The sequence below is a fragment of the Protomyctophum bolini genome (genome assembly GCF_963924005.1).
Source record: "Protomyctophum bolini genome assembly, contig: SCAFFOLD_732, whole genome shotgun sequence".
Classification (NCBI taxonomy): Eukaryota; Metazoa; Chordata; class Actinopteri; order Myctophiformes; family Myctophidae; genus Protomyctophum; species Protomyctophum bolini.
In genome coordinates this window covers 1-25,795 of record NW_027666165.1, presented here as the reverse complement: position 1 = coordinate 25,795, position 25,795 = coordinate 1, and the positions used below count along the sequence as shown (strand labels likewise).

The window sequence follows — 25,795 nt, the reverse complement described above, 5'->3', positions numbered from 1 at the left end:
GAGTAGAAAAGAACTATAGTATTTTATCATGAACATTAGTGAGGACCAATTGAAGATACCAAACCAAAATGAACATAGGTTGAAAAGTGGTCCTTTAAGTAAAACACGCAAGCACTTTTTCCACCACTGATTAAAGAGAAAGAGAGACAGCAGAGCACAGAGAGAGAGAGCACAGAGAGAGTGAGAGAGAGAGAGAGAGAGAGAGAGAGAGAGAGAGAGAGAGGGCGGGAGAGAGATAGAGAGAGAGAGAGAGAGGGGAGAGAGAGAGGGAGGGAGGGAGGGAGGGAGAGAGAGAGAGGGAGGGGGGGAGGGAGGGGAACCCAGAGGTCCTAAAAATGTTTTTATTTTATTTTATCAATCAATAATTGCACTAAAGCACAAGCAGAGATCTACCCTCCCCCCCCCCCACCTTTCTCTTGTGTCCTCGTTGCACTAATGACCTCCCCCCCCCCCCCCCCCCACCGATCACCATTAATTATGGTCTAATCAGTGCCAGAAGTCCACTATGAAACTATCGTAATTAATATCATTACAATCAATGTCTCATCAGTGGCAGAAGTCCACTATATGACATGCCATATTTTTCCTTGTTTGTTTTTTTTATACAGAGTCATTTAATATTATTATCGGGTCTTCCATACTAACTGTATTAAGTTATGGGGAGCAGAGCCTTCCATACTTGTTGACGGTTATATCGTCTGTGTTCTGAGCGCGGCTGCCTCTGCTAGACCAGACCAGACTCAGACCCAGATCAGACCCAGACCCAGACATCCAAACCAAACGCCATCCTGTGAGAACCAGAGGCGCTGTTTGAATGTTGTTTATTTCCGAGTGTCATTTAATTTATTATCGGGAGCAGTGCCTTCCATAATCCTCAGGCCTTATTATCGGAAGCAGGGCCTTCCATAATGTCAAAGAAGTGGACGGTAGTTTTTGCCTACCAGTGTGTGATTGTGCGTGCGTGCGTTTGTAAAGTGTCCCTCTGTAGACGTAGCCCTTATAAAGTGTCCCTCTCGTGCATCGAGGCGTCGCTTGCATCTTTTCTTTAAAGGTATATTCAGTGATTTCACTAAAAAAACCTTAGGTTTCGTTTTTGGCTGTGGGACCTAAGCCTTCGTCCAATCAGGATAGAGAGTCAAAAACTAAACCTAAGGTTTTTTGACCCCCAGGGGTTAACTGGGGACAGGGAGGAACTCCTTATATGGTCAGCACACTCTATAGTAGAGAGGATTATCACAACAAAACAAAACAATAAGTGATATTTGAATTAAGTGAAATCACTGAATATTTTTCGACGGCTACATGTGTGAGGGGGGGGGCACGTAACGGGGGGGCACCGTCTCCCATATTTCACTGAAGGGTGAACAACTTATCGGGAACAGTGATTTCCCAGAGTTATTTATTTTATTTTGTATTTCTAACTTATCGGGAACAGAGATTTCTCAGAGTTATTTATTTTATTTTGTATTTCTAACTTATCGGGAACAGAGATTTCTCAGAGTTATTTATTTTATTTTGTATTTCTAACTTATCGGGAACAGAGATTTCTCAGAGTTATTTATTTTATTTTGTATTTCTAACTTATCGGGAACAGAGATTTCTCAGAGTTATTTATTTTATTTTGTATTTCTAACTTATCGGGAACAGAGATTTCTCAGAGTTATTTATTTTATATTTCTAACTTATCGGGAACAGAGATTTTCCAGAGTTATTTATTTTATATTTCTAACTTATCGGGAACAGAGATTTCTCAGAGTTATTTATTTTATTTTGTATTTCTAACTTATCGGGAACAGAGATTTCTCAGAGTTATTTATTTTATATTTCTAACTTATCGGGAACAGAGATTTTCCAGAGTTTTATTTTGTATTTCTAACTTATCGGGAACAGAGATTTCTCAGAGTTATTTATTTTGTTTTGTATTTCTAACTTATCGGGAACAGAGATATCCCAGAGTTATATTGTTATGTATTTGTCTTTTATCTCTAGTAGCAACACATTCAATATGTGGATCATTAATGACTTCATTGCTTTGGGCTGACGTTACGTTTCACCTTTTTTTTTAAACTCCTTTATACCCTCCAGAAAAACCTGGGCAAAAATCCTTGATTGTGCGTCTGGCTTCATCGTCCTAATGAACCAATACCTGTCCATGTGTCGTTTGGGTAATATTTCTTCTAGTTTATGGATTTTCTTCGATTTGTATTTAATAATTTCTTCATGAACATTTACTGAAGCATAAAATAAATCAATGGATTTTGTTTAAAATAGTTCACAAATAGCTGATCTACAAGCTCACAAAGTGTAGATGTAGATCGGCTAGTTGTACTATTTTTAAAATGATTTTCTAAATAGTAAAACATAGCTAAATACGTTTAGTGCAGCACTGTTATTGTGTCGACCAGAAGCAGAAACCACTGGTTTCTGGAGTAAACCATTCTAACGGACTGTCAAAGTTATTTCCACAGAGTCGGCACACGTTGGTTTTTTTCTTAGACGGTGTGGTGGATTAACTTCTTCAGCCATTCTCCTCATTTCCCTCGCATAGCCTCGTTTGAATTCCACTGGTAATGATTTCCTCACAGTGTTTATTTTGAGGGGTGCACACCGCTCAGAGCCCTGAGGGGTGCACACCGCTCAGAGCCCTGAGGGGTGCACACCGCTCAGAGCCCTGAGGGGTGCACACCGCTCAGAGCCCTGAGGGGTGCACACCGCTCAGAGCCCTGAGGGCTGCACACCGCTCAGAGCCCTGAGGGCTGCACACCGCTCAGAGCCCTGAGGGCTGCACACCGCTCAGAGCCCTGAGGGCTGCACACCGCTCAGAGCCCTGAGGGCTGCACACCGCTCAGAGCCCTGAGGGGTGCACACCGCTCAGAGCCCTGAGGGGTGCACACCGCTCAGAGCCCTGAGGGGTGCACACCGCTCAGAGCCCTGAGGGGTGCACACCGCTCAGAGCCCTGAGGGGTGCACACCGCTCAGAGCCCTGAGGGGTGCACACCGCTCAGAGCCCTGAGGGGTGCACACCGCCCAGAGCCCTGAGGGCTGCACACCGCTCAGAGCCCTGAGGGGCGCACACCGCTCAGAGCCCTGAGGGGTGCACACCGCTCAGAGCCCTGAGGGGTGCACACCGCTCAGAGCCCTGACGTCACATAATTTGGAGCGATCACACTTTTAGACCAATCGCGCTGCAGACGAAATGAAAGCCTGGGTATCGAGGCTAGGCTAAGGGATAAGGACACAAGATGGATTGTTCCATCATTTAAATTAGTCAATCTTCATCAGCAGGACTGGCTCCTGTGTTGTATGTTGGCCTACATGTATGTTTTATTATTCTGTCAACTTTACTCACATGTTTCTACATGTATGTTTTATTATTCTGTCATCTTTACTCACATGTTTCTACATGTATGGTTTGTCATTCTGTCATCTTTACTCACATGTTTCTTCTGCTGTTATGATTATTGTTATACTTATACAATGATAAATAAATTAACGCTTTAGCTTTGGCAACATCTATGTTTGTTTGTATTTTCCCTGTGGTTATATTGTCAGTGTCCACCAGAGGGCGCTGTAGACCATGGTAAGTATTATTTTTTTAGCACAATCCTTTCACACAGCTGTGGTGTGGCGTTGGTGTGTGTATGTGTGTGTGTGTGTGTGTGTGTGGGTGGGTGGGTGTGTGTGTGTGCGCGCATTGAAAAGGGGAGCAGTTCTCAACCCGTTTAATTTCAAGGACCCCCAGTTTGACATGCATTAGTTCTACGGACCCCCCATTTAATGGCATTTCTATCTCTGGGACCCCCAATTTATATGTTAAAATAAATGTTAATTTAACTCATGATACAAATGGAACCAAATGGACACTCAGAGTTCCAGACCCATAAGGGTCCATTTGGTTCCATTTGTACACTCTCAGAGTTCCAGACCCATTAGGGTCAATTTGGTTCCAAACTATCATTCATCTGGGGACCCCCTGGAACTCTCTCAAGGACTTCTGGGGGTCCACGGACCCCACTTTGGGAACCACTGATCTACATTATACAATATGTATGCATAACAAAATATATATTGTAGCCTACATGTAAAATATATATATAGTTGATGTAGCCTACATCTAAAGACAACAATGAAGAGATAACGAGACACAAATTCTTTAGTAGTAGTTCTAATTGTCGACCAATAGAAAGTGTTCCAACAGTCAACGATTTAACTTGACGTTTAATTAATTGTCATTGGAAACGTGCGGTGCTCTTTAAGGGTGCGCATGCGCACCACAGCGACGCTCTGTAATCTCTGCAGACAGACGCACCGGGAGAGAGAGAGACAGAGGGAGAGAGACGGAATAAACATGAAGTGAATCCTAGAGATTCCGTTAGAAAGACACAGAGAAGCTGAACATTAGAACCGTTGTAGTATTAATACCAAAGACACACACAGAACGTCTTCATTAGAACCGCTTTTATAGACTCAGTGGCTTCATATAATATTTAAGCTCTTCATGCAATTCATTCATTTATTCCTTAAAAAAGCGACGTGAGGAGGAACTGCATGTGTTCACATCCAGACCTACAGTCAGTAACCCGGCCATGCTGTCAACGACAATAACAACATAAGGTCAGTAGAATGAGTTACGTCTTATAATATAAGTGTATAATGTGTAGGCTACGTCTCTAAATGTTTTGATGAATTGAACAAGGTGGACCCTCGTAAACAGTAGCCTATAATGCTAGTGTATGGTGTCGTCCACTCACAGTTAACAGTCTTTGTAGCCTATTGAGTTGTGCTTGGAATGTAGCCTACTGTAATTCCGCAAACTGTTAATACATATTTCAATCAATCAATTGCCTATACGCTCATCCTGTAGCAAAATGATCGTATAGGGACTGAGGGAACATATTGGGTCTAAGTTATGTCTGTGTGTAAGACATCATTTATATGCCATTATTATGATTAGAACCACGTGACAGACAATATTATAAGCATTACCTCTCCGGTTGTTACTGCATGGCTTGTATTCTTCTTGTTGTGAACATTATTTATATTTTATTTAGATGTTTTGACTAATATAATTCACAGCAGAACATGAAAGGAAAGGTACTATGTTTACCCAGGGTAACTGGACTAAGGAAAGGAAAGGTACTATGTTTACCCAGGGTAACTGGACTAAGGAAAGGAAAGGTACTATGTTTACCCAGGGTAACTGGACTAAGGAAAGGAAAGGTACTATGTTTACCCAGGGTAACTGGACTAAGGAAAGGAAAGGTACTATGTTTACCCAGGGTAACTGGACTAAGGAAAGGAAAGGTACCATGTTTACCCAGGGTAACTGGACTAAGGAAAGGAAAGGTACCATGTTTACCCAGGGTAACTGGACTAAGGAAAGGAAAGGTACTATGTTTACCCAGGGTAACTGGACTAAGGAAAGGAAAGGTACTATGTTTACCCTGCAGGGTAACTGGACTAAGGAAAGGAAAGGTACTATGTTTACCCAGGGTAACTGGACTGAGGAAAGGAAAGGTACCATGTTTACCCAGGGTAACTGGACTAAGGAAAGGAAAGGTACTATGTTTACCCAGGGTAACTGGACTAAGGAAAGGAAAGGTACTATGTTTACCCAGGGTAACGGGACTAAGGAAAGGAAAGGTACTATGTTTACCCAGGGTAACTGGACTAAGGAAAGGAAAGGTACTATGTTTACCCAGGGTAACTGGACTAAGGAAAGGAAAGGTACCATGTTTACCCAGGGTAACTGGACTAAGGAAAGGAAAGGTACTATGTTTACCCAGGGTAACGGGACTAAGGAAAGGAAAGGTACTATGTTTACCCAGGGTAACTGGACTAAGGAAAGGAAAGGTACTATGTTTACCCAGGGTAACTGGACTAAGGAAAGGAAAGGTACTACGTTTACCCAGGGTAACTGGACTAAGGAAAGGAAAGGTACTATGTTTACCCAGGGTAACTGGACTAAGGAAAGGAAAGGTACTATGTTTACCCAGGGTAACTGGACTAAGGAAAGGAAAGGTACTATGTTTACCCAGGATAACTGGACTAAGGAAAGGAAAGGTACTATGTTTACCCAGGGTAACTGGACTAAGGAAAGGAAAGGTACCATGTTTACCCAGGGTAACTGGACTAAGGAAAGGAAAGGTACTATGTTTACCCTGCAGGGTAACTGGACTAAGGAAAGGAAAGGTACTATGTTTACCCAGGGTAACTGGACTAAGGAAAGGAAAGGTACTATGTTTACCCAGGGTAACTGGACTAAGGAAAGGAAAGGTACTATGTTTACCCAGGGTAACTGGACTAAGGAAAGGAAAGGTACTATGTTTACCCAGGGTAACTGGACTAAGGAAAGGAAATGGTACTATGTTTACCCTGCAGGGTAACTGGACTAAGGAAAGGAAAGGTACTATGTTTACCCAGGGTAACTGGACTACGGAAAGGAAAGGTACCATGTTTACCCAGGGTAACTGGACTAAGGAAAGGAAAGGTACTATGTTTACCCAGGGTAACTGGACTAAGGAAAGGAAAGGTACCATGTTTACCCAGGGTAACTGGACTAAGGAAAGGAAAGGTACTATGTTTACCCAGGGTAACTGGACTAAGGAAAGGAAAGGTATATGTTTACCCAGGGTAACTGGACTAAGGAAAGGAAAGGTACCATGTTTACCCAGGGTAACTGGACTAAGGAAAGGTACTAAGTTTACCCTGTAGGGTAACTAGTAAGGACTAAGCTCAATAACTTGTTTACAGCCAGGCCCTGCTCATAGAACATTTCATGGTAGGGGTTCAATGCCTTGCTCAAAGGGCACTTCAGCGGTGGTAATTTTAACGTGCCGGTCCGGGGATACGATTACGAACTATAGCGACCTTCCGATATCAAGACCGCTCCGCAAACCGTTCGGCCACCGCTGCCCCGAAATGATTTGATGCATAATTCAGTCGTTTGATTCAGTGGTTGTCATTCAAACTTTTCCATACCAATTAAAAGACCCCCACATTTACAGTCTATAATTAGCCCATTTGAGAAGATATGCCAGGGACCCCCAATAAGAGAAGATGTGTACGGGTGTGATTCTCAACCCGTTTCATTTCAAAGATCCCCTATAGTTTGACATCGTTTACGGACCCCCCATTTAATGGCATTTATATCTCTGGGACCCCCTGATTTATATGTTAAAATCAATGTTATAATTTAACTCTTTGAGTGTACAATATGTACACCATCCATAGACTGTAAAAAATATGGACAAAGCGTTCTCCGGGTCTAACATGAACGTAAAATGAAGCCTGTCAGATCTTGAATTGTAAGTCGCCATCTTTCTAGATGCGTTTGGGCCCAGCTGGCCCATTGGCTGGCCCAGACAACGAGGCGGGACTTCCCCCCTTCTTCTCCGTTGGTTTTTATTTTGACTCGAGTGGGTGGGGGATCCCGATCATAGACTGTAACGGTAGCCACGCCCCTCAGAACATGCGCGACTTTATGGTCATTTTTTTAATAAATGGGACCATAATTTTCCAAAAAGAATATTATGACATTAGAAATTAGACTTTTACCTAGTGACTGGAAGCAGAAAGTATTCATGACCATGTTTATTAAGGTAATACAGTCTAGGTGAAGTTGGGCCCAAATACATGGACTTCTATGGGGCTATGGGTTTTTTTGGGTCAAGTGACAGACAGCGCCACAACAGGCCATTATATGAACTTTCAGGAAATCCCGATTTCCTCAGTGGCTTCACAAAATATCTGTCTGACTGCCCCCCTGACACCATCACACACACAAGCACGCACGCACAGACATGGCCTCCCTTTCTGATCTAAGACTCTCTCTCTTTCTCTAGGTGCTGTTTGGGGGTCCATATCTCCATCGAGGTGACCCCCCCCCCCCCTTCATGTCACTCCCAGCGTTGGCTCTGGGCCAGCTCTCACAGCACGGTAAGGATCGTTTCCCCGATTTACGATTTTCCAAAACTCCATTTACGATTTACGATACCCGATTTTTCCAAACCCCGATTTACGATTGTAAATCGTAAATTCCTTAACACTAGAAGGTCTAAGAGGTCATTTTGACCGTTTTTTTATTAAGGACCCACTTCACCACTTTTCAACCTATCTTCATATAATGGGTCCTCACTAATAATCATGATAAAATGGCAAAGAATTTGTCTACTCAGTCTAGTTTAGAAACCGTCTTCCAGTGACATCATCATTAGGCAGATTTTTTTTTAAACAATATTTTTTTTACAAAAATGTTTAGATTTTCATTATCGCGAGAACGACGGCTTACATTTTCGCATTGTAACTTTTCAGGACTAGAAAGCCTGCTGTTTCTATTAGCTTGTATTCCCCATCGATGATGTCACTGGAAGACGGTTTCTGAACTGCCCACTGCCCTCCTATGAGACACAGACAGAGTAGAAAAAAACCGCGCCATTTTTTCATGATTATTAGTGAGGACCTATATGAAGATAGGTTGAAAAGTGGTGAAGTGGTCCTTTAAACTGTTAACGGATCATTTATTTATAGATCATTGTGACTTTAGTTTGAAATAACCTGCATCGAAACCTCTGCTGCATTTACAGTAAATTAACGTTTAAAAAAAAATGTTTTGAGTTTTTGTTTTGTATTTTTCGCTCACACTGCAATTTCTATTTGCTTTTAATTCGACCTACTTTGTGTTGAATACCGTTAACAATACTTTTAACAATTTTGTATTTGTAATTGTATTCGTTTGTACGGGTATGTTTACTCTTATGTGGACATTTGGATTTTATATGATGTCTACAGAAAACTGTCTAAACCTAACCATATTCCTAACCTTAACCTCAGTAAAACTATGTCTAAACCTAAACATATTCCTAACCTTAACCTCAGTAAAACTATGTCTAAACCTAAACACATTCCTAACCTTAACCTCAGTAAAACTATGTCTAAACCTAAACATATTCCTAACCTTAACCTCAGTAAAACTATGTCTAAACCTAACCATATTCCTAACCTTAACCTCAGTAAAACTATGTCTAAACCTAAACATATTCCTAACCTTAACCTCAGTAAAACTATGTCTAAACCTAAACACATTCCTAACCTTAACCTCAGTAAAACTATGTCTAAACCTAAACATATTCCTAACCTTAACCTCAGTAAAACTATGTCTAAACCTAAACATATTCCTAACCTTAACCTCAGTAAAACTATGTCTAAACCTAAACATATTCCTAACCTTAACCTCAGTAAAAAATTATGTCTAAACGTGTTCTATATAATATAAGGATCGGAAATATATATATATATATATATATATATATTTATAGTAGCCTCGATAATAATAAGGCACATGCACATACACACGCACGCACACACACACACACACACACACACACACGCACACACATCACACACACACGCACGCATGGACACACGTCACATCTCTCTCGGTCTCTTTCCTCTGTTGTCATGGTTACCGGTTTTAGTTTGATTTTGACAGTCACCCCCCCCCCCCCCCTCTCTCTCTTTCTCGCCCCTCCCCTCACAGGACTCGTTGAATTATTTAACATGAGACAGTATAGGCTGGGATGAGAGAGAGAGAGAGAGAGAGAGAGAGAGAGAGAGAGAGACATAGCAACGGAACAGGAGGCCGAAAGAGATGCTGAGAGAGAGAGAGACAGGGATGACCTGAAGTGATTCGTCAGGAGAGAGAGAGAGAGAGACATAGAGAGAGAGAGAGAGAGAGAGAGAGAGACATAGAGAGACATAGATAAGATAGCAGATGAGAGAGAAGCTGATTTCATACATAGCTAGCTCGTAGCTTAGAGGAGAATAGAGTGTCAAATGCCGTCAGGCGCGTGCGTGTGTGTGTGTGTCTACGTGTGTAATCTGTGCACGTGTGCACAGAGTGTTTGAGGCAAGAAGGTCACAGGAGCTGAGCAGAGATTAACACACACACACACACACACACACACACACACACACTGAGCTAATGACGTCTCCTTCAAAATAGCCAAGCTAACACAATAGCTAACCAGTGAGAGAGAGAGAGAGAGAGAGAGAGACATAGAGACAGACAGCAGAGAGAGAGAGAGAGAGAGAGAGAGAGGGTAGAGAGACGTAGAGACAGACAGTCGAGAGAGAGAGATAAAGAGAGAGAGAGAGAGAGAGAGAGAGAGAGAGAGAGAGGATAGAGAGACCTAGAGACAGACAGCAGAGAGAGAGAGAGGGTAGAGAGACCTAGAGACAGACAGCAGAGAGATGGGTGAGAGCTACATGTACCAGCGTCTCCCGTACAGCAGAGGAGCAGGACGGCAGGAGGAGGAGGAGGAAGAGGAGGAGGAGGAAGATGGGGAGGCGCAGGAGACCCGGGGAGAGCACCGCTCAGGAGGAGGAGGAGGAGCCATGGTAATGACCGGCTGTGTGTGTGTGTGTGTGTGTGTGTGTTGGTTAGACATACTAACATCCGATAGGCATTAGTACAGCGTGGCTCCAATGTGGCAGGTTAAAACTAACCAGTAACACCCCCCCCCCCCCGGTACCGGGTCGTTCCGCCAGGGTCTTCCTGATTGGTTTAGAATGAAAGAATGAAAAAACACAAACGAATATAAACTAAACACAAACGAATATGAACTAAACTAAAACTAAACGAATCCGCAAAAGAAAACAAATTCAAACTTTGTAACACTGTGTGTGTGTGAGCGTGTGTGTGTGTGTGTGTGTGTGTGTGTGTGTAGATGCAGTGCGAGGAGTCCTCTGATTGGCTGTTGGAGCTGCTGACAGACGTCCAGCTTCAGCAGTATTTCATCCGGATCCGAGACCAGCTCAACGTCACGCTGCTGTCGCACTTCGACTACGTCAAGAACGAAGACCTGGAGAAGATCGGAATGGGCCGACCCGGTAAGAACTAAAACCTGGACATCGGAGTGGGCCGACCCGGTAAGAACTAAAACCTGGACATCGGAGTGGGCCGACCCGGTAAGAATTAAAACCTGGAGATCGGAATGGGCCGACCCGGTAAGAACTAAAACCTGGACATCGGAGTGGGCCGACCCGGTAAGAATTAAAACATGGACATCGGAATGGGCCGACCCGGTAAGAACTAAAACCTGGACATCGGAGTGGGCCGACCCGGTAAGAATTAAAACCTGGACATCGGAATGGGCCGACCCGGTAAGAACTGAAAACCTGGAGGAGATCGGATTGGAGCCGACCGGGTAAGACTGAAAATACTTACGATACTAATTGATCGGTTAACGGCGGATAACTTTGTCCTGTGCGCTCGCCGCTCAGGGTGTTAATGTTTGATTGGCCATCCAATCAAAACATATTGTGTGTTTTTTCTGTGTTTCAGGGCAGAGGAGGCTGTGGGAGGCAGTGAAGAGGAGGAGAGCACTTTACAAACGCAAGTCCTGGATGAGCAAGGTATACGCTTTGATTTATCTATCAGCTTTTACTCACACACGGATCCGACGTGCACACATGGGGCTTATTACTCTGTTTTTCTGCTCAAAACGTGACAAAATCCAGTGTTTGGAAGGTTATAATTCACCGTTTGTCGGCCTTCTGATTGGTCCCTGACTGACCAACCAGCAGGCTCTTTCTGTCTCGTTCTGCCCTGGCTCCGCCTTGTTTATGTTGAATTTGCTAAAACGTCATTTTTTTGGAAAAAACTAAAAACCAACACTAGCTGTGACTAGCTGTTACTCTGTCTATGGTGCTGAAGTCATGTTGTAGCATTGAGACTAGCTGTGACTCTGTCCATGGTGCTGAAGTCATGCTGTAGCATTGAGACTAGCTGTGACTCTGTCCATGGTGCTGAAGTCATGTTGTAGCATTGAGACTAGCTGTGACTCTGTCCATGGTGCTGAAGTCATGTTGTAGCATTGAGACTAGCTGTGACTCTGTCCATGGTGCTGAATTAATGTTGTAGCATTGAGAGTAGCTGTGACTCTGTCCATGGTGCTGAATTAATGTTTTAGCATTGAGAGTAGCTGTGACTCTGTCCATGGTGCTGAATTAATGTTGTAACATTGAGACTAGCTGTGACTCTGTCCATGGTGCTGAAGTCATGTTGTAGCATTGAGACTAGCTGTGACTCTGTCCATGGTGATGAATTAATGTTGTAGCATTGAGACTAGCTGTGACTCTGTCCATGGTGCTGAAGTCATGTTGTAGCATTGAGACTAGCTGTGACTCTGTCCATGGTGCTGAAGTCATGTTGTAACATTGAGACTAGCTGTGACTCTGTCCATGGTGCTGAAGTCATGTTGTAGCATTGATACTAGCTGTGACTCTGTCCATGGTGCTGAAGTCATGTTGTAGCATTGAGACTAGCTGTGACTCTGTCCATGGTGCTGAATTAATGTTGTAGCATTGAGACTAGCTGTGACTCTGTCCATGGTGCTGAATTAATGTTGTAGCATTGAGACTAGCTGTGACTCTGTCCATGGTGCTGAATTAATGTTGTAGCATTGAGACTAGCTGTGACTCTGTCCATGGTGCTGAAGTCATGTTGTAGCATTGAGACTAGCTGTGACTCTGTGTATGGTGCTGAATTAATGTTGTAGCATTGAGACTAGCTGTGACTCTGTCCATGGTGCTGAAGTCATGTTGTAGCATTGAGACTAGCTGTGACTCTGTCCATGGTGCTGAATTAATGTTATAGCATTGAGACTAGCTGTGACTCTGTCCATGGTGCTGAATTAATGTTGTAACATTGAGACTAGCTGTGACTCTGTCCATGGTGCTGAATTAATGTAGTAACATTGAGACTAGCTGTGACTCTGTCCATGGTGCTGAAGTCATGTTATAGCATTGAGACTAGCTGTGACTCTGTCCATGGTGCTGAAGTCATGTTGTAGCATTGAGACTAGCTGTGACTCTGTCCATGGTGCTGAAGTCATGTTGTAGCATTGAGACTAGCTGTGACTCTGTCCATGGTGCTGAAGTCATGTTGTAGCATTGAGACTAGCTGTGACTCTGTCCATGGTGCTGAAGTCATGTTGTAGCATTGAGACTAGCTGTGACTCTGTCCATGGTGCTGAAGTCATGTTGTAGCATTGAGACTAGCTGTGACTCTGTCCATGGTGCTGAAGTCATGTTGTAGCATTGAGACTAGCTGTGACTCTGTCCATGGTGCTGAAGTCATGTTGTAGCATTGAGACTAGCTGTGACTCTGTCCATGGTGCTGAAGTCTTGTTGTAGCATTGAGACTAGCTGTGACTCTGTCCATGGTGCTGAATTAATGTTGTAGCATTGAGACTAGCTGTGACTCTGTCCATGGTGCTGAATTAATGTTGTAGCATTGAGACTAGCTGTGACTCTGTCCATGGTGCTGAATTAATGTTGTAGCATTGAGACTAGCTGTGACTCTGTCCATGGTGCTGAAGTCATGTTGTAGCATTGAGACTAGCTGTGACTCTGTGTATGGTGCTGAATTAATGTTGTAGCATTGAGACTAGCTGTGACTCTGTCCATGGTGCTGAAGTCATGTTGTAGCATTGAGACTAGCTGTGACTCTGTCCATGGTGCTGAATTAATGTTATAGCATTGAGACTAGCTGTGACTCTGTCCATGGTGCTGAATTAATGTTGTAACATTGAGACTAGCTGTGACTCTGTCCATGGTGCTGAATTAATGTAGTAACATTGAGACTAGCTGTGACTCTGTCCATGGTGCTGAAGTCATGTTATAGCATTGAGACTAGCTGTGACTCTGTCCATGGTGCTGAAGTCATGTTGTAGCATTGAGACTAGCTGTGACTCTGTCCATGGTGCTGAAGTCATGTTGTAGCATTGAGACTAGCTGTGACTCTGTCCATGGTGCTGAAGTCATGTTGTAGCATTGAGACTAGCTGTGACTCTGTCCATGGTGCTGAAGTCATGTTGTAGCATTGAGACTAGCTGTGACTCTGTCCATGGTGCTGAAGTCATGTTGTAGCATTGAGACTAGCTGTGACTCTGTCCATGGTGCTGAAGTCATGTTGTAGCATTGAGACTAGCTGTGACTCTGTCCATGGTGCTGAAGTCATGTTGTAGCATTGAGACTAGCTGTGACTCTGTCCATGGTGCTGAAGTCTTGTTGTAGCATTGAGACTAGCTGTGACTCTGTCCATGGTGCTGAAGTCATGTTGTAGCATTGAGACTAGCTGTGACTCTGTCCATGGTGCTGAAGTCATGTTGTAGCATTGAGACTAGCTGTGACTCTGTCCATGGTGCTGAAGTCATGTTGTAGCATTGAGACTAGCTGTGACTCTGTCCATGGTGCTGAATTAATGTTGTAGCATTGAGACTAGCTGTGGCTCTGTCCATGGTGCTGAAGTCATGTTGTAGCATTGAGACTAGCTGTGACTCTGTCCATGGTGCTGAAGTCATGTTGTAGCATTGAGACTAGCTGTGACTCTGTCCATGGTGCTGAAGTCATGTTGTAGCATTGAGACTAGCTGTGACTCTGTCCATGGTGCTGAAGTCATGTTGTAGCATTGAGACTAGCTGTGACTCTGTCCATGGTGCTGAAGTCATGTTGTAGCATTGAGACTAGCTGTGACTCTGTCCATGGTGCTGAAGTCATGTTGTAGCATTGAGACTAGCTGTGACTCTGTCCATGGTGCTGAAGTCATGTTGTAGCATTGAGACTAGCTGTGACTCTGTCCATGGTGCTGAAGTCATGTTATAGCATTGAGACTAGCTGTGACTCTGTCCATGGTGCTGAAGTCTTGTTGTAGCATTGAGACTAGCTGTGGCTCTGTCTATGGTGCTGAATTAATGTTGTAGCATTGAGACTAGCTGTGACTCTGTCTATGGTGCTGAAGTCATGTTGTAGCATTGAGACTAGCTGTGACTCTGTCCATGGTGCTGAAGTCATGTTGTAGCATTGAGACTAGCTGTGACTCTGTCCATGGTGCTGAAGTCATGTTGTAGCATTGAGACTAGCTGTGACTCTGTCCATGGTGCTGAAGTCATGTTGTAGCATTGAGACTAGCTGTGACTCTGTCCATGGTGCTGAAGTCATGTTGTAGCATTGAGACTAGCTGTGACTCTGTCCATGGTGCTGAAGTCATGTTGTAGCATTGAGACTAGCTGTGACTCTGTCCATGGTGCTGAAGTCATGTTATAGCATTGAGACTAGCTGTGACTCTGTCCATGGTGCTGAAGTCATGTTGTAGCATTGAGACTAGCTGTGACTCTGTCCATGGTGCTGAAGTCATGTTGTAGCATTGAGCCTAGCTGTGACTCTGTCCATGGTGCTGAAGTCATGTTGTAGCATTGAGACTAGCTGTGACTCTGTCCATGGTGCTGAAGTCATGTTGTAGCATTGAGACTAGCTGTGACTCTGTCCATGGTGCTGAAGTCATGTTGTAGCATTGAGACTAGCTGTGACTCTGTCCATGGTGCTGAAGTCATGTTATAGCATTGAGACTAGCTGTGACTCTGTCCATGGTGCTGAAGTCATGTTGTAGCATTGAGACTAGCTGTGACTCTGTCCATGGTGCTGAAGTCATGTTGTAGCATTGAGACTAGCTGTGACTCTGTCTATGGTGCTGAAATAATTCCGATTTCTCGCATTCCGATTTCTCGCATTCCGATTTCTCACTCTCTCTCTCTCAGGTGTTTCCGGGTAAGCGACCTGACGCCGACCCCCAGCAGCCCGCCCTGGCCCCTCCCCCCCAGGGGGTGTCGGCCGGCGACCCAAAGGGGGCGTCGCTCACCTGCCTGATCCGGGAGGCGGAGCTACAGCTGTTCGAGCGGCTCGGCGACGGATCCTTCGGAGTGGTCAGGAGAGGAGAGTGGACCGGGCCCAATGGGCGAGTGGTGAGAGAGAGACATAGACACAGAATGGAGGAGAGAGAGTGGACCGGGCCCAATGGGCGAGTGGTGAGAGAGAGAGAGAGAGAGAGAGAGGAGAGAGTTTGGCTGATTGGAGACTTCAGTTGTAAAAGGATCTGCTAAACCCATCGGACAGACGGACCCCCATTTGAACAGATATTCTAGGGACCCCCATTTGAACAGATATTCCAGGGACCCCCATTTGAACAGATATTCCAGGGACCCCCATTTGAACAGATATTCCAGGGACCCCCATTTGAACAGATATTCCAGGGACCCCCATTTGAACAGATATTCCAGGGACCCCCATTTGAACAGATATTCCAGGGACCCCCATTTGAACAGATATTCCAGGGACCCCCATTTGAACAGATATCCCAGGGACCCCCATTTGAACAGATATTCCAGGGACCCCCATTTGAACAGATATCCCAGGGACCCCCATGAGAGAAGGTTTCTACGGCTCAACCCGTTTAATTTCAAGGACCCCCAGTTTATTGGCATGTCTATCTCTGGTCTTAACTTAATACTGTATTACTCTCTCTTTCACTCTAACCCAGTGTCTCTCTCCCCAGGTCTCTGTAGCGGTGAAGTGTCTGAAGGGGGGTCTCTCTCTCTCTCTCTCTCTCTCTCACTCTAACCCAGTGTCTCTCTCTCCCCAGGTCTCTGTAGCGGTGAAGTGTCTGAAGGGGGGTGTCCTGGACTCGGACGCCCTGGATGACTTCATCAGGGAGGTGAACGCCATGCACTCTCTGACCCATCAGAACCTGATCCAGCTGTACGGCATCGTCCTGACCCAGCCCATGAAGATGGTACCATTCACACACACACACACACACACACACACACACACACACACACACCACACACACGGACACATGCACGCACACAAGCAAGCACAAGGTCTGCGATATCAGAGCTGTGTCAATCATCTAATGTGATCCTGGGCTCTACACACCCTCCGCCAACCTAGTCCCCATATATGGGGGACAAGGGGACAGCAACGGACTTGAACTCATGCTTCCTTCATGCCTGAGTGTCCAAGTTGCTCCTTTACACCTGACAGGGGGGAGTTTCCCTGGTTGGACGTAGCGCGTAGAAGGAACACGTTATTCCAACCAGTTCCTTTCCCCTCCATCAGGCGCCCCGGCTGGCCAGGGGGAGGCAGTTTAGAGACCAGGATTACTGCATGTTTTTGTGAGGGTACCTACCCTAGGGGACACGGGGAGAACATGCAAACTCCACACAGAAAGGCCCTTTCGCCAACCCCGCCCTCGGGTATGGGCACTGATGACGCGGAGGAGGAAACACGCCGCCAGCACCCACATGTTTCTATATCAGTGGTTCTCACAGGGTTAAACCTCATGTTTCTATGTCAGTGGTTCTCAAACTATTTCATGTCAAGGACCCCCAGGAATTATATGAAATTGGCCGCAGACCCCAATCTCACCTCCCAGAAGCCAAGATTTTAGTTCAAAACGTTCGCTCTGAAATAATATATATTCAAAGATTTGCGGCACATTTTAAAGATGTTTTTTTTGTGTGTGTGTCTGTGTGTTTGTGTGCGTGTGTGTGTGTCTGTGTGGTGCGTTCGTGCATGCATTGTGCGTGCGTTGTGCGTGCGTGTGGTGCGTGCGTGCGTACGTGTCTAGGTAACAGAACTAGCTCCTCTAGGTTCTCTGTTGGATCGTCTGAGGAAGAGACAGGGACACATCATCATCTCCTCTCTGTGTGGATACGCTGTGCAGGTAAACTACTAACTAAAATAAGTTATAATAATTACAGTTATATTAATAATAAGGTAAACACTACTAACTAAAATAAGTTATAATAATTACAGTTATATTAATAATAAGGTAAACACTACTAACTAAAATAAGTTATAATAATTACAGTTATATTAATAATAAGGTAAACACTACTAACTAAAATAAGTTATAATAATTACAGTTATATTAATAATAAGGTAAACACTACTAACTAAAATAAGTTATAATAATTACAGTTATATTAATAATAAGGTAAACTACTAACTAAAATAAGTTATAATAATTACAGTTATATTAATAATAAGGTAAACTACTAACTAAAATAAGTTATAATAATTACAGTTATATTAATAATAAGGTAAACACTACTAACTAAAATAAGTTATAATAATTACAGTTATATTAATACTAAGGTAAACACTACTAACTAAATAAGTTATAATAATTACAGTTATATTAATAAGGTAAACACTACTAACTTATTTTTGATTATTGTCTTTGCTAGTGTTGAGCTCCTGCAAACCTTAGTTTGAATTTAGAGTTCCATTACGATCCCAACCTCCTTGCAGTTGGGTCCTAGCACCTCCCTCTGACAAAAACTAACTACAACTAATCCAAAACTATTATAACCTTGGTGTGCATCTGTGTGTGCGTGCCTGTGTAGGTGGTGTGTGGTATGGCGTATCTGGAGCAGAGTGTGTATTAATGTGTGTGTGTGTGTGTGTGTGTGTGTGTGTGTGTGTGTGTGTGTGTGTGTGTGTGTGTGTGCGTGCAGGTGGCGTGCGGTATGGCCTACCTGGAGCACTGTGTGTGTGTGTGTGTGTGTGTGTGTGTGTGTGTGTGTGTGTGTGTGTGTGTGTGTGTGTGTGTGTGTGTGTGTGTGCGTGCAGGTGGCGTGCGGTATGGCCTACCTGGAGCACAGTGTGTATTAATGTGTGTGTGTGTGTGTGTGTGTGTATTAATGTGTGTGTGTGTGTAGGTGGCGTGCGGTATGGCCTACCTGGAGCACAGTGTGTATTAATGTGTGTGTGTGTGTGTGTGTGTGTGTGTGTGTGTGTGTGTGTGTGTGTGTGTGTGTGTGTGTGTGTGTGTGTGTGTGTGTGTGTGTGTGTGTGCGTGCAGGTGGCGTGCGGTATGGCCTACCTGGAGCACAGTGTGTATTAATGTGTGTGTGTGTGTGTGTGTGTGTGTGTGTGTATTAATGTGTGTGTGTGTGTGTAGGTGGCGTGCGGTATGGCCTACCTGGAGCACAGTGTGTATTAATGTGTGTGTGTGTGTGTGTGTGTGTATTAATGTGTGTGTGTGTGTAGGTGGCGTGCGGTATGGCCTACCTGGAGCACAGTGTGTATTAATGTGTGTGTGTGTGTGTGTGTGTGTAGGTGGCGTGCGGTATGGCCTACCTGGAGCACAGTGTGTATTAATGTGTGTGTGTGTGTGTGTGTGTGCGTGCAGGTGGCGTGCGGTATGGCCTACCTGGAGCACAGTGTGTATTAATGTGTGTGTGTGTGTGTGTGTGTGTGTGTGTGTGTATTAATGTGTGTGTGTGTGTAGGTGGCGTGCGGTATGGCCTACCTGGAGCACAGTGTGTATTAATGTGTGTGTGTGTGTGTGTGTGTGTGTGTAGGTGGCGTGCGGTATGGCCTACCTGGAGCACAGTGTGTATTAATGTGTGTGTGTGTGTGTGTGTGTGTGTGTGTAGGTGGCGTGCGGTATGGCCTACCTGGAGCAGAGGCGTTTCCTCCACAGAGACCTGGCCGCCCGGAACGTCCTCCTGTCCTCCAACGACACGGTGAAGATCGGAGACTTCGGCCTCATGAGGGCGCTGCCGAGTCACACGGACCACTATGTGATGGACGAGGGACACAAGGTGCCCTTCGCCTGGTACGACCCTCTGGGGGGTCCCTGGGGGGTTCAGGGGGTTCAGGGGGTCCCTGGGGGGTTCAGGGGGTCCTGGGGGGTTCAGGGGGTCCCTGGGGGTGTTCAGGGGGTCCTGAGGGAGGGGTCCCTGGGGGGTTCAGGGGGTCCTGGGGGGTTCAGGGGGTCCCTGGGGGGGTTAGAACTCCTCGTGGTCCCCAGGACCAGATTAAAAACAAAGGGTGACCGAGCCTTTGTAGTGACAGCCCCTATAGGCTGTGGAACGCCCTCCCCCTGGACCTAAGAACTGTCCTTTCTGAGGCCTCTTTTAAAAAACAATTGAAAACGTTCATGTTCAGACAGGCTTTTGGTCACCTATAACAATGTTTTTCTACTGTTTGTGTTTTTATCTGTGTGTTTTTACTGTCCTTTTTGTTGCTATGTTTTTTCACTGCAGACCCTGTGATAATGGCTGCCTGCTCTTGTTATAGTTGTTTTATTTTTGTACTATTGTAAAGCACCCTGTGCACTCGTGCTGAGAAGGGTGCTATATAAATAAAGGTCCTTCATTCATTCAACTCCCTAACCCCTGGGGGTCCCTGGGGGGGGTCCAATGGGGGTCCTTGAGGGGGTTAGAACTCCCTAACCCCTGGGGGGGGGGGGTCCCGGAACACCCAAACACATCTCTCTCTGTTTTTACTCATTTTTAAATTCAATGTTTGTGTTTTAAACACTTGACAATTATTAATGGCCAGTTTTGAGTGTTTGTGTAAAACAGAATGTAAATCTGAAAATGATCTCCTTCTCTCTCTCATCCCCCATCCCCCCCCCCACCTCTCTCTCTCTCTCTCTCTCTCTCTCTCTCTCTCTCTCTCTCTCTCTCTCTCTCTCTCTCTCTCTCCCTCTCTCTCCAGGTGTGCTCCAGAGTCTCTCTCCCATCGTACGTTCTCCCATGCGTCAGACACCTGGATGTTTGGAGTGACGCTGTGGGAGATGTTCACCCACGGCCAGGAGCCGTGGCTGGGCCTGAACGGGAGCCAGGTGCACGCACACACACACACACACACGTACGCACGCACGCACACATGCACGCACACACACACACGCACGCACGCACGCACACACGCACGCACACACACACACACACACACACACACACACACACACCCACGCACACGCACATGCACGCACGCACGCGCACACACACACGCACGCACGCACGCACGCACACAAGCACAAACACACATGCCTCTTAAGGGCATTGCAAACGTGAAGGTCTTCTCCAGGTAATTTAATAATTGGTGTGTGTGTGTGTGTGTGTCTGCGTGCGTGCGTGCCTGTCTGCGTGCGTGCCTGTGCGTGCGCGTGCGTCATACCCAGATCCTCCACAAGGTGGACCTGGAGGCAGAGAGGTTGTGTAAACCAGACGACTGTCCTCAGGACGTTTACAACGTGATGCTGCAGTGCTGGAGTCCCAAAGCGGAGGACCGCCCCACCTTCACCGCCCTCAGAGACTTCCTGTTAGAGGTAGGACCACTTCCTGTTAGAGGTACGACCACGTCCTGTACCTTCACTGTAATCTCGCGTTGCCAGACTGTTCAAATGCTTCCGTCGTACAGTCTGGAGCAACGGAAGCTCTGATCATGAGAAAATGTAAATGCTTCCGTCGTACAGTCTGGAGCAACGGAAGCTCTGATCACGAGTAAAATATAAATGCTTCCGTCGTACAGTCTGGAGCAACGGAAGCTCTGATCATGAGTAAAATATAAATGCTTCCGTCGTACAGTCTGGAGCAACGGAAGCTCTGATCATGAGTAAAATATAAATGCTTCCGTCGTACAGTCTGGAGCAACGGAAGCTCTGACCATGAGTAAAATATAAATGCTTCCGTCGTACAGTCTGGAGCAACGGAAGCTCTGATCACGAGTAAAATATAAATGCTTCCGTCGTACAGTCTGGAGCAACGGAAGCTCTGATCATGAGTAAAATATAAATGCTTCCGTCGTACAGTCTGGAGCAACGGAAGCTCTGATCATGAGTAAAATATAAATGCTTCCGTCGTACAGTCTGGAGCAACGGAAGCTCTGATCATGAGTAAAATATAAATGCTTCGTCGTACAGTCTGGAGCAACGGAAGCTCTGATCATGAGTAAAATATAAATGCTTCCAACTGTGTGTGTGCGTGCGTGTGTGTGTGCGCGTGTGCGTGTGTGTGTGCGTGTGTGTGTGTGTGTGTGCGTGTGCGTGCGTGCGTGTGTGTGTGTGTGTGTGTGTGTGTGTGTGTGTGTGTGCGTACAGACCATGCCTACAGAGATGAGAGCTCTGCAGGACTTCGAAGAAGAAGAAAAACTACAGATCAACATGAATGACGTCATCACCATCATAGAGGGCAGGTGCGTGCGTGCGGTATGAGGTTATTGGTGGGTTAGGGTGAGCTTGTAGATCGGCTATTTTCGTGCGTGCGTGCGTGCGTGCGTGCGTGCGTGTAACGTCTCTCTCTCTCCACAGGGCGGAGCTCTACTGGTGGCGCGGTCAGAACCGGCGCTCTCTCCGCGTGGGGCCGTTTCCTCGCCACGTGGTGACGGCGGTCGCCGGCCTGTCGGCGCACGACATCAGCCGACCGCTCAAACACTCCTTCATCCACACGGGCCACGGGGACACCGACCCGCACCGCTCCTGGGGCTACGCGGACCGCATCGACAGGTTAGCACGTTAGCGCCGCTCCTGGGGCTACGCGGACCGCATCGACAGGTTAGCACGTTAGCACCGCTCCTGGGGCTACGCGCTCCGCATCGACAGGTTAGCATGTTAGCACTGGGGCTACGCGGACCGCATCGACAGGTTAGCATGTTAGCACGGTAGCACTGGGGCTACACGGACCGCATCGACAGGTTAGCACGTTAGCATGTTAGCACCCCTCAGTCTGTACCTGTTCTCCTCCTCAGTCTGTACCTGTTCTCCTCCTCAGTCTGTACCTGTTCTCCTCCTCAGTCTGTACCTGTTCTCCTCCTCAGTCTGTACCTGTTCTCCTCCTCAGTCTGTACCTTGGGAACCCGATGGATCCTCCTGACATCCTAGGGATGCACCGGTCCACCGCCAGACCCACCAAACTACCCAACCGCTCCAAGAGTGAGTTCACACAGTTACGCCAAACTACCACCCTGTACCACAAACTACCAAACCACACCCTGTACCACCAAACTACCAAACCACCCCTCTGTACCACCAAACTACCAAACCACTCCCCTGTACCACAAACTACCAAACCACTCCCCTGTACCACAACCAAACTACCAAACCACTCCCCTCCTCCACAACCAAACTACCAAACCACTCCCCTCCTCCACAACCAAACTAACAAACCACTCCCCTGTACCACAACCAAACTACCAAACCACTCCCCTGTACCACAACCAAACTACCAAACCACTCCCCTGTACCACCAAACTACCAAACCACTCCCCTCCTCCACAACCAAACTACCAAACCACTCCCCTCCTCCACAACCAAACTACCAAACGACGTGTGTGTGTGTGTGTGTGTGTGTGTGTGTGCGTGCGTGCTCGGCGCTTGCTTGTGGGGCTGTTACGCGAGGTTGCTAACTGCTACTTTATTTTGCAACCAGTCAGGGAGTCACATGACACTCTATAGATGCACTATGACACTCTATAGATGCACCATGACATCATGACACTCTATAGATGCACCATGACATCATGACACTCTATAGATGCACCATGACATCATGACACTCTATAGATGCACTATGACATCATGACACTCTATAGATGCACCATGACATCATGACACTCTATAGATGCACCATGACATCATGACACTCTATAGATGCACCATGACATCATGACACTCTATAGATGCACCATGACATCATGACACTCTATAGATGCACTATGACATCATGACACTCTATAGATGCACCATGACATCATGACACTCTATAGATGCACCATGACATCATGACACTCTATAGATGCACCATGACATCATGACACTCTATAGATGCACCATGACATCATGACACTCTATAGATGCACCATGACATCATGACACTCTATAGATGCACCATGACATCATGACACTCTATAGATGCACTATGACATCATGACACTCTATAGATGCACCATGACATCATACCGGTCAGCTGCACTGACTTCCAATTCGACACACGCGTTCCACACCCCCACAAGGAGGGCAGTGCCCGGTGTCGTTCCACACCCCCACAGGGAGGGCAGTGCCCGGTGTCGTTCCACACCCCCACAGGGAGGGCAGTGCCCGGTGTCGTTCCACACCCCCACAAGGAGGGCAGTGCCCGGTGTCGTTCCACACCCCCACAGGGAGGGCAGTGCCCGGTGTCGTTCCACCGTGTCGTATATTGCTTTCCCTAGCTAACTCTTTCTTTGGCCTTTATTAGTCTATTCTATTTTGCCTAATTAAGTTGTTTTTATTTGTTGCTTCCTCCTTGTCCTCCCCCCCCCCCCCCCCCCCCCCCCCCCGTGGTACAAATGTTATAATGCATTTATAACACAGAGAAATGTGAACTGAAACTGTCTGTCTCTCTGTCTGCCTGTCTGTCTGTCTCTCAGAGCAGCCACCCCCCCGCCCGCCACAGCCTGCTGTCATGCTGAAGAGTGAGTCTGTCTGTCTGTCTGTCTGTCTGTCTGTCTGTCTGTGAACCAATGACATTCTTTTAAACTAAACCTCCTAACTCCATGGGATGGCCCTTTACTCCAACACTTCCAGCACCTAAATGATTTTTCAGAAAACCCCAGAGCACAGAAAATCTACTATTTTTTTGGGTGCAAATTGACCTCCGAAAACCTAAAAAGATTGTGTTTTTAATGACCTTTAAGGAGAGTTTCAGAAAGGAGTGAGGTCGTTTTAATTATGCAACATTATCAACAACAATAACCCGTCAATCATCTAATCATTAGATGATTGACGGTTTATTATTCCATTAGATTCTAACAGAAGAACCAGGAGGGTTATCGTTAGTGTGATTGTCTTTGTATTTTTATTAAAATGCTAATTGATTTGTTTTTTGTATTGTTATGTTTTATGGAACAAAATAAAACAAAATAAATTGCGCAACTCTAGAAGGTAACAGGTACGGTCGCCCCAAAACCATCTGACACGCCTTACCTTTTCAAGGTAACCGGTACGGTCGCCCCAAAACCATCTGACCCGTCTTACCTTTTCAAGGTAACCGGTACGGTCGCCCCAAAACCATCTGACACGTCTTACCTTTTCAAGGTAACCGGTACGGTCGCCCCAAAACCATCTCGACCTGTCTTACCTTTTCAAGGTAACCGGTACGGTCGCCCCAAAACCATCTGACACGTCTTACCTTTTCAAGGTAACGGGTACGGTCGCCACAAAACCATCTCGCCCCTCGATCTTTCCCCCGACCGCTCGGTGCCGCGGTTCATGTATTCTTTATTTTGTTTTACTGAGAATAAGATTAGAATTAAGTTTAGGTTTGGGCATAGTTTTACTGGGGTTAAGTTTTGGAATAGGGTTAGGTTTAGGCATAGTTTTACTGAGGTCAAGGTTAGGAATAAGGTTAGGTTTAGACATAGTTTTACTGAGGTTAAGGTTAGGTTTAAGGTAGGTATAGGTAAAAGGGGCGAGTTGTTTGGAATTCCTCTAGATCACATGTGCATTAATGTGCCTGTGCGCCCGTGTGTGTGTGTGTGTGTGTGTGTGTGTGTGTGTGTGTGTGTGTGTGTGTGTGTGTGTGTGTGTGTGTGTGTGTGTGTGTGTGTGTGTGTGTGTGTGTGTGTGTGTGTGTGTGTGTGTGTGTGTGTGTGTGTGTGTGTGTGTGTGTGTGTGTGTGTGCGTGCGTGCGTGCGTACAGAGCCGTTCTACGACTCCGTCCTAGATGACTACGATGACGACGACGTCATCAGCGCTCCGTCGGGCCTGAAGAGGCTGGGCGTGTCCCTGGGCCTCAAGCTCCGCCCCTGGGGGGAGGGGCCGGGCGGCGCGCTGCCGCTGCGGGCGACGTCGTCGTCGGCCAATCGGAGCGAGGTGTCCCTCATCGACTTCACCGACGACAGCTTCAGCTCGGCCACGCCCTCCCCCTCCCCGCTGGCCAATCAGGGCACTCTGCAGGTATATACGCGCCCCACCCCCCTTTCCCCTGAATGGTACATCTCAGCTGCTAAAGATACAATCACTACCCCAACCGAGCTGCCCCTGATGTACACTCGCTCTATGAGAGACAACACACGCCCACCTCAGCTGCCCCTGAGTGTACACGTCGCTCTATGAGGGAGACAACATAGCCCCAGCCGAGCTGCACCTGATGTACAGCTCGCTCTATGAGGAGACAAC

General features: G+C 46.2%; 1 protein-coding gene across 1 annotated transcript; it reads left to right on the top strand.

Moving 5' to 3' along the window:
• Positions 1 to 10,251: 10,251 nt before the first annotated feature.
• LOC308312058 (activated CDC42 kinase 1-like) lies at positions 10,252 to 25,573 on the top strand (the record flags this gene model as incomplete). Its single annotated transcript, XM_080794466.1, has 14 exons — positions 10,252 to 10,398; positions 10,728 to 10,890; positions 11,345 to 11,415; positions 15,600 to 15,803; positions 16,481 to 16,630; positions 17,471 to 17,566; positions 19,287 to 19,468; positions 20,356 to 20,482; positions 20,822 to 20,968; positions 21,740 to 21,834; positions 21,950 to 22,144; positions 22,479 to 22,570; positions 24,046 to 24,090; positions 25,317 to 25,573. Coding segments are annotated over 14 exons (1,971 nt in total), but the record flags the coding sequence as incomplete, so codon positions are not given.
• Positions 25,574 to 25,795: the final 222 nt, after the last annotated feature.